Here is a 13,989-nt window from a genome sequence, read left to right as displayed (position 1 = left end):
CACAGTTGTGACCGAAACTATCTGCCCAGGCATTTACGATCCACTGGCAGATGTTGGCGTATGTCGACCGGCGCTATCTGCCCGTCTTAGTGAAGGTGTGTTCGCCTTCGGAGCTGTGTGAAAAAAGCCACCCGGCCTCTTCGCGTAAACTTCCCTTAACCACTCGCTCATCTTTTCTTCATCCATCCATCCCTTCGAGTTAGCTTTTATGATGACGCCGGCTGGAAAGGTCTCTTTTGGCAAGGTCTTCCTTTTGAATATCACCATGGGAGGAAGTTTCTGGCCATTAGCATGGCAAGCTAGAACCACAGTGAAGGACGACTTCTCATTCCCTGTGGTGCAAATATTCACCGTACGTGCTCCCGTTCCACAGGAATATCAGTTGCTGTGAAATACGGTAGTAATCCGTGTGCGGATGGAGAGATTGCGTCTTTTTATGAACCGGATCCTTGTCCTTTGTAGGAGCCATTTTGTGGTCTTTACAGATGTAAACAGGAAATGAAACGTACGGTGATATCCGCGCGTTTTTTCTTCTTCTTCCGGGGGCGGGTGGTTGCTTAAAGCGCTTCCTGTTCTATGGGGGCGGGTGCTTTCCTTGGCGGTTGCTTGCGTAGAAGAAGAAGCGCTTCCTGTTCTACCGGGAAAAAAGATGGCGGCTGTTTACCGAAGTTGCGAGATCGAAACTTTATGAAAATTAATCGTAATAAAGCGCACCGGGTTATAAGGCGCACTGTTAGCTTTTGAGAAAATTTGTGGTTTTTAGGTGCGCCTTATAGTGCGGAAAATACGGTATTCTGTAAGATAACTTCAATAGTTTGAAATTATTTTGACAGTTAATGCCAGTTATCCTGTCAACCTTTCACAAGACTTCAATTTGTTAATTGAAAGTATAAACAGTATAAACACTTTTTACAGTAAACAAATGGTAAAACAGTACTAAACAATTCCATTTAAAAAAAAATTGGTGTCATTATTAACTTTCTGTCCAAGCTTGTATAATCTACTGCCTTGTTCAATTGTAAAAAATATTCTGTGCCTAAAATTCACATTTCTATCACAATTATCATACTGTAAACATGGTAAGCTAACTTCATTAAGATTAATAGTCCTGTCAATAGCATGGAATTACAATACAAATGTAGTTTTTTTGTAAGCCTTTCAAAAGAATTCAAAATATGAAAAATTAATGAAAATTAATTTAAGCCATCAGACACTTGAAAAGTGGCACATCACATCTCTAATGTAATCATTTTAACTTTTCAACAGAAATGGCACTGCAAAAATATTAAGGACATACTTCTGTATTTTGGTAGTTATGCTGTCAACATTTAACAAGATTTCTTCAACTTGGACTTGAAAGCATAAATAGTATAAACACTTTTAACAGTATAACAGTACTAAACAATTCCAATAGATAACATTGGTGTCATTACCTTTTTGTGGCTAAAATCCGAAAAACGTTGAAAGTTTTCCACTTGTATCGCTAGCAACGGCATTAGACTTGTGTTCTTTTGTCCCAACGTGGTCTTTTACATCGCTAATTCCTCCGTGTCCGATCGAAAAAATCTTGTCTGCACAAGGTGCAATTCGCGTAGTTTTCACCCTTTTTGGAACGGATAATTATTCCCGGATAGGCTTTTGAATATTCTTCACGGAATGACTGCAGTTTTCTTTTCGGTTTAAGACTCGTTTGCGATTTTTCTCCGGCTGATTCCATGATCGTTCACTCGTTTGGAAACAATGGCAACAGGTGCCTCGTGCTTGGCAGCGGTGCTATAAATAGCCTCGCGCATTTAAAAAAAAAAAAAATTTTTTAATTAATGAAAAACCGTATTTTTTATCACTGCAACCGTAACCCGGAATAGGTTGATGAAAACCGTACTAATTACGGGAAAACCGGAGTAGTTGGCAGGTATGTGTGTATATATATATATATATATATATATATATATATATATATATATATATATATATATATATATATATATATTCATATATATACAGTCGTGCTCATAAGTTAACCTGGGAGAATTTATGATTTCTTGGCCATTCTTCAGAGAATATGAATGATAACACAAAAACCTTTCTTCCACTCATGCTTAATGGTTGTGTGAAGCTATTTATTGGCAAACAACTGTGTTTACTCTTTTTAAATCAAAATGACAAAAGAAAGTACCCAAATGACCCTGATCAAAACTTTACATTCCCCAGTGACTATGATCTGATAACACGCACAAAAGTTGACACAAACAGGTTTGAATGGCTAATCAAGGTTCCAATCCTCACCTGTGACCTGTTTGTTTGTAATTAATGTGTGTGTAAAAAAGGTCAGGTGAGTTTCTGGGCTTCTGACAGACCATTGCATCTTTCATCCAGTGCTGCACAGATGTTTCTGGATTCTGAGTCATGGGGAAGGTAAAAGAATTGTCAAAGGATCTGCGAGAAAAGGTAATTGAACTGCATGAAACAGGAAAGGGGTATAAAAAGATATCCAAGGAATTGAGAGTGCCAATCAGCAGTGTTCAAACGCTGAATAAGAAGTGGAAAATGAGGGATTCAGGTAGACCAGCAAAGATTTCAGCCACAACTGCCAGGAAAATTGTTCGAGATGCAAAGAAAAATCCACAAATAACTTCAGCTGAAATACAGGATTCTCTGAAAAATTGTGGTGTGGCTGTTTTCAAGATGCACAATAAGGAGGCACTTGAAGAAAAATGGGTTGCATGGTCGAGTGGCCAAAAAGTTACATTTTGGTCTCATCACTCCAAATTACTTTGTTCCAGAAGTTTTGAGGCTTGTCTCTGTGCTGTTTGGCGTAATGTGAGTATCCCGCTTACATTACGTCATCATTTGGGTACTTTCTTTTGTCATTTTGATTTAAAAAGAGTAAACACAGTTGTTTGCCAATAAATAGCTTCACACAACCATTAAGCATGAGTGGAAGAAAGGTTTTTCTGTTATCATTCATATTCTGAATGGCCAAGAAATCATAAATTCTCCCAGGGTACGTAAACTTATGAGCACAACTGTATGTATATATATATATATATATATATACACACACACACACATACATACATACATACATACATACATACATACATACATAAATAAATACAAACATACATATATATATATATATATATACATATATACATATATATATATATATATATATATATATATATATATATATATATATATATATATATATATAAAAAACAGACATATTTTGTTAACACGTTTAAAGTGTTTAACAAAAATACAAGCATGTTTAAAGCATACAGATTCCCTTCTTTCATGACGACAAGAATATAAGTTGGTGTATAACCTTGTTCTCATGACTTGTATTAATTTGAATCAGACATGATTTACAGTAGTAGTGATAAGTTCCACAACTTTCCGTTTACATTGTGGAGGGGGAAAAAAGTCCTCCTTTCTTTCTAGTACCACATCAAAGTGGCAGGTTTCTGGACTCTTATTTGTCAAGCAAGCTTCCATACTCGTTTGTATACCCTTCAAAAAAAATACATTGGAGGCAAACTCGGTAGCTAACTAGATTGTGTGCGCTAGTTTTATGACACCCTTATTTTGTAGCACAGGTCGGATGAAGCAGGAGTTTTATTGCAAAGACAGGAACTGTGCAGTCAGTCTTTACAGTTTTGACAGCAGGTACAGCGAGAGAGTCTGTTAAAATAAAAGTGCTTGTTGCGTATCTCCCGGTCGTTTTTTTCTTCATACTGAGCTCACAGCGGCCAGCATCATTTCACAAGATCCTTGGGTGCCGTGAATGTCAATCAAGTGGCGAAAGTGACGTCATAGTAAACATTGATGAGCACTAATTTTTAGGTCTATTTTTTTAATGCCTGGCTGGTGATCAAATGAGTCTCCCTCCGCGATCGACCTAATGGTCACCCCTGAGTTATCTTAAAAAGGGGGTGGATATTTATGCAAACACTGATTTTACCTTATAAAGCAAACTCTTGTTTATCGCTGTTAATTGGCCCGATCATTCGGGTAAAGTAAATCAATTTCCACAAAGTAGGAGTTATTAATTGTAAATCAAATATTTTCATAGCTGGAGCATTAAAAGAACAGTTTACAACCATGTAAATGCATAACAATATGAGAGCCCTCTCGACATGAAATAACACCCACATAATCACCGTTACACTTGCTTAAAGAGGAACTGCACATTTTTGGGAATTTGGCCTATTGTTCACAATCATTATTATGTATGACATGACGACAGCTGGATTTTTTAAATGCATTTTAACTCGTAAATAAACGTTAATAAAAGTCAGCTTACAGCAGAGCCATAAGAGGTCCTCGATTCCGCCCAATAAAACAATAAAATAACATCCAAAAACCACCAGCAATACTCTATTTACATGTTGTGACTTGAATATTAACCAAGTATTAGTGATATTGTTAATATAAGCGCTGACGCAGACAAACTATTTATAGCAGCGCCGGGATCACAAGCTTGTGTGCTAATGTTGACATAATCGCCTGATCAGCTATTTCCCCCGGTTCGTTGCTTGTCAAACTTTATTGAAGATCATAAATCATGCTTCTCACCTGGATAGTAAAAAGGACGAGGATGTATTCCGACAAGTTGGTACACTTTGACAGCCAATTTAGACCCAAAAACGGCGAGAACACGAAAAGACGCTTGGTTGTACTCCCTTTTCTTCACGAGGATTATGAGTCATTCTTCATCCAAGTGGGAATATATGAACATTTTAGCAGTCAGCATCCTAATGACAGCAGACCTAGTACAGTAAGTGATATTTTATTTTGTTTGCTGGCTCTCATGAAGTGAGCAGTAATCAGGGATGTAGTTAAAAAAAAAGCGAATATCGTGATGCGTTTTTGAAATTAATGAGCCGCGTATGCTTAAAATGAATACGTAAATATTAAATATTAATATAAATGTGCCTTTTATTACATTACATATATACTTACATTATGTATATAAAACCTTAACTGTTTGGATGTGTTTAAGGGCTTTATAAGCAGAATAGAGTGGCTCCCAAAAGTTCTATTGTAAGCAGACTATTGATCACATTTATTTCCTATTTAGAATGCATTAAAAAAAACATCTGTCACCATGTTTCATAATGATTGCAAACGATAGGCAAAACTCTAATAAAAGTACAACTCCCCTTTGCTTAATCCAATATAGTAGTGCTTTTCAATTAATTTTTTGTCACACCACCCTCAGAAGAGGAAAACATTCTCCGCAGTGACTATAAAATTGTTTTAAGTAAACCTCTGCATAACATTGTATCATTACTAACGTTGAAGAAAACAAAAAAAGTTAAAAAAAAAAAGAAATATGGATCAACTTGCAACAAAAAATAACTTAGTAACATTGTTTTTAGTCTGTAACAGAAAAGATTAACAAACTGTATAATACAACATAATATAATATAATATAATAAACTAATATAATATCATATAAATATAATATAATATAATATTGCATAATGGGAGTGTGAATGGTTGCCTGTCTGTGTTGGCCCTGCAATGAGATGACGACTTGTCCACGGTGTACCCTGCCTTCCACCAAGTGCAGCTGGGATAGGCTCCTGCCCCCCGTGACCCCGAAAGGGACAAGCAGTAGGAAATAGATTAATGGCTAATAATAAACTAAAATGTATCAGCAAAATTAACTCAGGAGCACAATATACAGTATATACCACACTTCAACCTACAAAACAATGGATAAATCCATTTTTGCGGCTTTTTTTTAAAATAATGTAAGTCAAGACTAGTGGCTACAATGAGCAAGTTTTGTAGTGCACAGCTTTTTGAAGCGGGCTTTGAAGCATGATACTGCATGATATTGATAAGGCCCCCGCCCCACCATTTGAGATTAACTGCAATATAATAATGCTACCTCAGGTTAAGCCAATCAGTGTCTACGATACTGAACAGCACACTCTGATATGTTTAGTCTCATCTACTGTAGTATTGATAATTTTTGTCATGATCCGTCACTACTGATCATGTCTGTTTTTGGTTTATTTTTTATGTTTCCAGTGCTTCTTAGCCTCCCATAGTAAAGTTTCCTGTTGCTAGGAGCATTGAGCATTTGTTCCCCACCAAGTTTAATTTTCATGATGAGTGGCTCCACCTGCAACCGCCTTATTTGTGTCCCTTTTTAAGCCCACGTCACTTCGCACTCGCTACTCTCGAGTCATGACAAGTTGTGTTTGCTTGTTCTTGCCACGTTTAAGTGTTTTCTTTTCAACGCTTAAATCAGGGGTGTCAAACTCAAATACAGAGTGGGCCAAAATTTAAAACTGAACAAAGCCGTGGGCCAAGGTTGAACAAATTAACCTTTTAATAGGGACCCAAACAAGTTTTGCATTGAATATTGAACAAGCAAGGCTTATATAACTTTATAGTGACATGCAAAATCGAGTTTCAAATAATAATAATAATAATAATCAAAAAATATCAATGTCATATTAAATACAATTTAAATAAAATGTGATGCCTCTTTTCTATTTGCAGCTTTCTGAGGTAAATATCAACATTAACTTTTTCCACAGGCTAATAAATTAGAAAATAAAATAACAATGAATAATTCCAACCATTCAGGACTTTAAACTGCTCAGTTTGCAACACACTGATCTAATCTGATGTGCCCAAGCCAGATACCTGCCATCTTTTCTTGGATGCTAGTTCATTAATGTCGGGGCTCAGGCTTTGAGCTGAGGCATCTTTCATTATCGAACGAAGTTGTTCGTCAGTCATTATCCACCCGGACCACAGTCCTGGGGGCGTGCTTTAAAGGCACTGCATTTATCGTCCTCCACGAGCTGTCGTCACGTCTGCTTTTCATCCATTCCAACAACGTGCCGGCCCGATCACAAAATATGTGCGACTTCAGCACGCACACACACACGTAAATGCAACGCATACTTGGCCAACAGCGATACAGGTTACACTGACGGTGCCCGTATAAATAACTTTTACACTGTTAGAAATATGCGCCACACTGTGAATCCACACCAAACAAGAATGACAAACACATTTCGGGAGAACATCCGCACCATAACACAACATAAACACAACAAAACAAATACCCAGAATCCCATGCAGCCCTAATGTTTCCGGGCTGCAATATACAAACCCGCTACCACCAAACCCCCCACCCCCCACCCCCTCCGTGCGTCGGTTGAGGTGGGCGAGGTTGGGGGGCGGGGTTTGGTGGTAGCGGGGGTGTATATTGCAGCCCGGAAGAGTTAGGGCTGCATGGGATTCTAGGTATTTGTTTTGTTATGTTTATGTTGTGTTATGGTGCGGATGTTCTCCCGAAATGTGTTTGTCATTATTGTTTGGTGTGAATTCTCATGGTGGCGCATATTTCTAACAGTGTTAAAGTTATTTATACGGGCACCGTCAGTGTAACCTGTATCGCTGTTGGCCAAGTATGCGTTGCATTCACGTGTGTGTGCGTGCTGAAGCCGCACATATTATGTGACTGGGCCAGCATTTCTGGACTGGGTGAAAAGCGGATGTGACGATTTTTGGGAGGGGCACTGAAAATTGAGTCTCCCGGGAGGGTTGGCAAGTATGAGAATTAGCGGTGAATGCGGTGTTACCGCGGCACCGCCGCTGAATATAATCGGCGGGCCAGCTCTAGTGTTAATTTGATATAGTCTCAAGGGCCAAGTGAAATTACACAGCGGGCCAAATTTGGCCCACGGGCCAGAGTTTGACACCCTTGGCTTAAATACTTCAATGTTGGCGACTGGTAGGTTATTTCGCTGCACGCTACACTAGCGTCTTAATTTTTGTAATTTTGTCTTGCCTTGGATTAAAAAAAGACTTTGCTTACCTGCAAGCTGTTTTCCTGCCCGTCCTTCCGCATCCTGGGGAACACAATCCTTGCTACGACGGGACCCGAACGCAACAGTTTTAGTCCATCTTGCCACATTTATGTTTGAAAATGCTTAAAAAAAACAAAAAACGTACAACAGGCTTTGAAAAATAAAAAAAATAGATCGACAGTAGAGCTAAGCCGCAAATGTTGAAGTGCGATGTCACGCGGGACAACTTGATGTTTTTAAATAATTGACAGCAGTTTTTAAAAATCGGTTTTTACCTTGACAAAGGGAATTACACCTCATTGCAGGGCCAACACAAATAGACGGGCAACCATTCACACTCACATTAATTAATTACTATAATGATTCCAATAATAAAAGCAACAAAAGGCTGAAACATCCAAGGGGGGTGAATACTTCTGCAGGGCACTCTAGGTATTCTACTCAGTTACTTTACTTTACTCAGTTTATACAAACATATTCTGTAAAAGTTGAAAAAAGAATGACATTAAGAAACAGCATACCTGTACAGAGTAGACCATCCTTATAGTAGAGAGCATACACACGAGCACTGTGGCCAATCAGTGAGGACGTCTCAAAGGCCTTCTGATCCTTCAACTGCATCATTCGCAGCTTAGCCTTAATGTAGACACCCTTCCAATGGGATGCATCCTGAATGGACTCATCGATCCTCCAGCCAAGCTTACGACAAGCACTCTGCCACACCTCCAGGCATGAGTTTATCACCTACAGAGAGATGGACACACATTACACTTTCAACATGAGAATTCCAAAATAATTATAATGATGATAATAATTAGAATACAGTGCTTCCCGGGGGAAGTGAATGGGTTGTATGCTAAGTGCTACACAATGCTAAGTGCTAAAGCGTTTGTAATACCATTAAGTACATGTCATTTCTTAACTTTTTTTTTAAACATTTGTAAAGTTGTTATTAATGTCATTATTTTGTACAATTTAGAGGAATTTTTCTTTTTCATTCCGAGCGCTGTTAATGTTTCCGGATGCAATGTGCACATGCTATACATGGACATAACCAAAAGATTGTAAGCTAAAAAGCTGATCAAAACTAAATTTAGGAAAACAGAAGACAGACAATACAAAGCAAAAACACTTAAAAGGCAAAGAAAGCTAACAAAGAGCAGCATTTCCATCCATCCATCCATTTCTACCGCTTGTCCCTTAAGAGGTCGCGGGGGTGCTGGAGCCTATCCCAGCTGCACACGGGTGGAAGGCAGGGTACACCCTGGACAAGTCGCCACCTCATCACAGGGTCAACACAGATAGACAACATTCACACTCACATTCATTCACTAGGGCCAATGTAGTGTTGCCAATCAGCCTATCTGTCATGAATAATTTCATAAAACAAAAGACATAACAAATTTAGCATTGTTGAAATTAAGCTAACATCATTCATAGTCTTTCCAGCAGTACCAGTGTCATTACTACATGAAAACTCACTGAACAAACAACTTAATTTACTTTTAACCAGTAGTAAATATATGTAAAATATGTAAAAAGAGTAAGCACTCCTTCATTTTAATACCTTGTAGATTTTGAGAACCAGGTTTTTCCATGTAAATGTTTATCAAAATGGATTAACATTTCAATTAACCTGAAATGTTAGATTTATTTTTTTTATCAATGTTTTGAATGTTCCTTGCAATCTTAGCTACAAAGAGCACATAATTTCAATACAAATTGGAAAATAAATACTGTATTGATTGATGTTTTACACCTTTTATACTAGATGGCAGTAAAAGTGCATACTCTGAGCTCATTGTCAAATTACTGTAAGGTTTAAATTAATTGCAATTAATAATAATAATATTTCATTATAATTATAGAAATAAACACTATAAAAAGCTTCCTTATTGTCTGCGGTCTACTCTGTCGTCCACAAGTTGCAGACATTCTCCGTGTATGTTTTACACTTGAAAAGTGTTTTTCATCTTAACACTTTCCTTAATCTTCCAACACGTTTATCTTTGCACTTTAAGAGTATTTGTGAACTGTTGAGAGCGATCTATAGCGCTAATTTCTGCTGGTAAATGAGAGACGATGAGAGATTATCATCACACGTCAACATCAGGTCAGCATGGCAAGTGAGAACATGTTAATTTACTCACTCTGGATAGCACATTTTAAATACCGGTAAATATATAAACACATGTAAGCTAGAAAGTGATGACGCCAGTGCACTGCTAAATGTGTATATACTACATTACCCAGAAGGCTCTGCGCTGCAGATGGTCTGAGCTATGCGGGAAGATGACAATTGTGCCATTTTAACAATTGAGTTGATGTATTTCTACATGTTGCTGTTTCTGCTTCATCTACATAAAAAACAAACAGAAGTTTTGATTAAACAGGTGACATCTGTGTTTTAGCGCTGCTACGGGTCAAATTTGATTGGCAGAAATGATGCTGATTGGCTAAAATGTACAAGGAAGTTGTGGACAATAGACAAAGTTGCATAATGTGCGGGGATTTGTTGAATTTGTGTTAATTGGTGCAATCGCAACATCACAAATTCCTGGAGCGCCTGAATAATGGAAGTATTTCAGAAAGTATTCCCGAGAAACATCAATTAACAACAGTAGAATGAAAGGAATAGCAGTGACAATCATATTTACTTTATTCCATTGCTTGCACACGAGGCAGCAGGTGAGTAAAGTCTGCGGATCTAACCAGCGCAGCAAATAGAAAGCCAGTTCCAGAGGCAGGAGTCGCAGGAAGTCACGTTTGAGCAGCGCCTCGAGTCCATTAGACAAGTGACGAAGCTGGGCAGCACCACTGATGGATATAAGGTGGTCTAAAGACTGGATGCGCTGCTGGTCGTTTAGCGTAAGAAAACTGGCTGAGATTGACTCCAGCCACCCCTCAAAATCTGTTCTCTCCATGAGATCATTAGCGCAACCTGCAAAACCTAGAAAAACAAAAGAGCATTTTAGCTTGACACAACATTTCTACTATTCATCTTCACATCATTCATATTGTACTATAAGCACTAGGACAGTGACTGTTTGTGTGGTGTTTACATTATAAAAACTTAAATAACTTAACTTTTCTGAGAAACAGCATTTAAAGACATGCAACGGTAATTTTTTTTAAAATATTTGCTTGAACCAGTGGATGACCCTGCACAATTCTTTGAACTTAGAAATACATGTTTGTAGTATGATTAGAACCTTTTAGCATTATGTTTGTGTTCCTTTTTCTTTTTTTTGTCCTGTCCAGCTTCTCAGGCAAATCATATTGTTGATGTAGATGCCCATATCGGCTATTCAAATTTACTTTACAAAAGAGAAGTGTAGGATACTTCTCTTGTTGCCTTATTTGTATTTGACTTTATTAAATGTATTTATATTATCATTTGGTGCAGCCAGGCCGGAGCAGGGGGGGATAGAAAGAGAAAAAAAGGAAGACAGGGGGAAATCATGGGGACAAGAGGGGGATTAGACAGAGAGACAAAAACAACAACAGCAAACATAACAATAACAACAACAACAATAGAGCAACATCAGCAAATATGATATGTACAAATATGATGGTAAAAGTGATAGCAAAGAAGCAGTTAGCGAAATAAATAATAATACAGAAATGACAATGAACATTATTACACTACAAATGGATCATTACAAATACCAATAGAAATAGCACTATTGATAATTAACAATACCAATAATTTACCTCTATTATCAACAATACAGTTGTTCAAATGCAACAATACATATACAAACCCCGTTTCCATATGAGTTGGGGAATTGTGTTAGATGTAAATATAAACGGAATAAAATGATTTGCAAATCATTTTTAACCCATATTCATTTGAATATGCTACAAAGACATCATATTTGATGTTCAAACTGATAAACGTTTTTTTTTTTGCAAATAATCATTAACTTTAGAATTTGATGCCAGCAACACGTGACAAAGAAGTTGGGAAAGGTGGCAATAAATACTGATAAAGTTGAGGAATACTCATCAAACACTTATTTGGAACATCCCACAGGTGTGCAGGCTAATTGGGAACAGGTGGATGCCATGATTGGGTATAAAAAAAGCTTCCCAAAAAATGCTCAGTCTTTAACAAGAAAGGCTGGGGCGAGGTACACCCCTTTGTCCACAACTGCGTGAGCAAATAGTCAAACAGTTTAAGAACAACGTTTCTCAAAGTGCAATTGCAAGAAATTTAGGGATTTCAACATCTACGGTCCATAATATCATCAAAAGGTTCAGAGAATCTGGAGAAATCACTCCACGTAAGCGAAATGGCCGGAAACCAACATTGAATGACCGTGACCTTCGATCCCTCAGACGGCACTGTATCAAAAACCGACATCAATCTCTAAAGGATATCACCACTTGGGCTCAGGAACACTTCAGAAAACCACTGTCACTAAATACAGTTCGTCGCTACATCTGTAAGTGCAAGTTAAAGCTCTACTATGCAAAGCGAAAGCCATTTATCAACAACATCCAGAAACGCCGCCGGCTTCTCTGGGCCCGAGATCATCTAAGATTGACTCATGCAAAGTGGAAAAGTGTTTTGTGGTCTGACGAGTCCACATTTCAAATTGTTTTTGGAAATATTCGACATTGTGTCATCCGGACCAAAGGGGAAACGAACCATCCAGACTGTTATCGACGCAAAGTTCAAAAGCCAGCATCTGTGATGGTATGGGGGTGCATTAGTGCCCAAGGCATGGGTAACTTACACACCTGTGAAGGCACCATTAATACTGAAAGGTACATACAGGTTTTGGAACAACATATGCTGCCATCTAAGCGCCGTCTTTTTCATGGACGCCCCTGCTTATTTCGGCAAGACAATGCCAAGCCACATTCAGCACGTGTTACAACAGCGTGGCATCGTAAAAAAAGAGTGCGGGTACTTTTCTGACCCGCCTGCAGTCCAGACCTGTCTCCCATCGAAAATGTGTGGCGCATTATGAAGCGTAAAATATGACAGCAGAGACCCCGGACTGTTGAATGACTGAACATAAAACAAGAATGGGAAAGAATTCCACTTTCAAAGCCTCAACTATTAGTTTCCTCAGTTCCCAATCGTTTATTGAGTGTTGTTAAAAGAAAAGGTGATGTAACACAGTGGTGAACATGCCCTTTCCCAACTACTTTAGCACGTGTTGCAGCCATGAAATTCTAAGTTAATTATTATTTGCAAAAAAAAAATAAAGTTTATGAGTTTGAACATCAAATATCTTGTCTTTGTAGTGCATTCAATTGAATATGGGTTGAAAAGGATTTGCAAATCATTGTATTCCATTTATATTTACATCTAACACAATGTCCCAACTCATATGGAAACGGGGTTTTTATATATATATATATATATATATATATATATATATATATATATATATACACACACATACATACATACATACATGCATATATACATACATATACCTGTATACATATACACATCTATAAACACACACATACCTATACCCATACATGCACACACATATACATACATACACACATTTACATACCTACATCCATCCATCCACATGCACACACACTCATATATATACAACAACAAATCCATACACAGGCCGGCGGGACACGATCAAGTCCCGGCAACCACTGCCCACTGAGAACCAGCCGATCTCCTCCCCCAGGCCGCACCCCGGTCACCCAGGGACAACTCCCGAGAAGCCCGCCCCAGACGACGGTTTGACACCGGGCGCGAAGGGCGGCGCGGTAGGGCGCAAGGGCATCCCAGGCCCACAACCGACAAGCCAACCAACACGACAATAAACGAGTATGAAGCCGGCAAGTTCGTCAGCCCCGACAACCACCACACGCGCGCTGCTACCAGTCACAACATCAGCCATCCCCCTGCACCGGACCCAGCAGCCACAGGCGCCCACACCACAAACAAACGGCAGCAGAAACAGCAGCTGCAGTACCCCCAGACAACCAGCACCACTCGATCAAATCAAAGCGATCGAAAAAACTGCGACCGGCAACCACACGCCAACAGGATAACGGAGACCAGCCAGCGCCAGCCCGCCAGTAAGCCCAAACGCCAACATGCAAACAAGGGACATTAACACCTCCCCCACCAAAAGACCCCACCACCCCAACCCAA

General features: G+C 38.7%; 1 protein-coding gene across 1 annotated transcript in view; it reads right to left on the bottom strand.

Annotated features, from left to right (window-relative positions):
* The window catches only part of fbxw2 (F-box and WD repeat domain containing 2), a 78,469-nt gene that overhangs the window by 35,443 nt on the left and 29,037 nt on the right, over positions 1-13,989 (bottom strand). The window contains exons 2-3 of the mRNA XM_061980583.1: positions 10,505-10,797; positions 8,369-8,591 (exon numbers count right to left, since the gene is read on the bottom strand). Of these exons, the coding sequence (XP_061836567.1) occupies positions 8,369-8,591; positions 10,505-10,771 (490 nt within the window). The 5' untranslated portion in view covers positions 10,772-10,797. The remainder of the gene's footprint in view (positions 1-8,368; positions 8,592-10,504; positions 10,798-13,989) is intronic.

Source organism: Nerophis lumbriciformis, linkage group LG20 (genome assembly GCF_033978685.3).
Source record: "Nerophis lumbriciformis linkage group LG20, RoL_Nlum_v2.1, whole genome shotgun sequence".
Lineage (NCBI taxonomy): Eukaryota > Metazoa > Chordata > Actinopteri > Syngnathiformes > Syngnathidae > Nerophis > Nerophis lumbriciformis.
The sequence above is the reverse complement of the archived record's forward strand: the minus strand, read 5'-3'. Positions and strand labels throughout refer to the sequence as shown.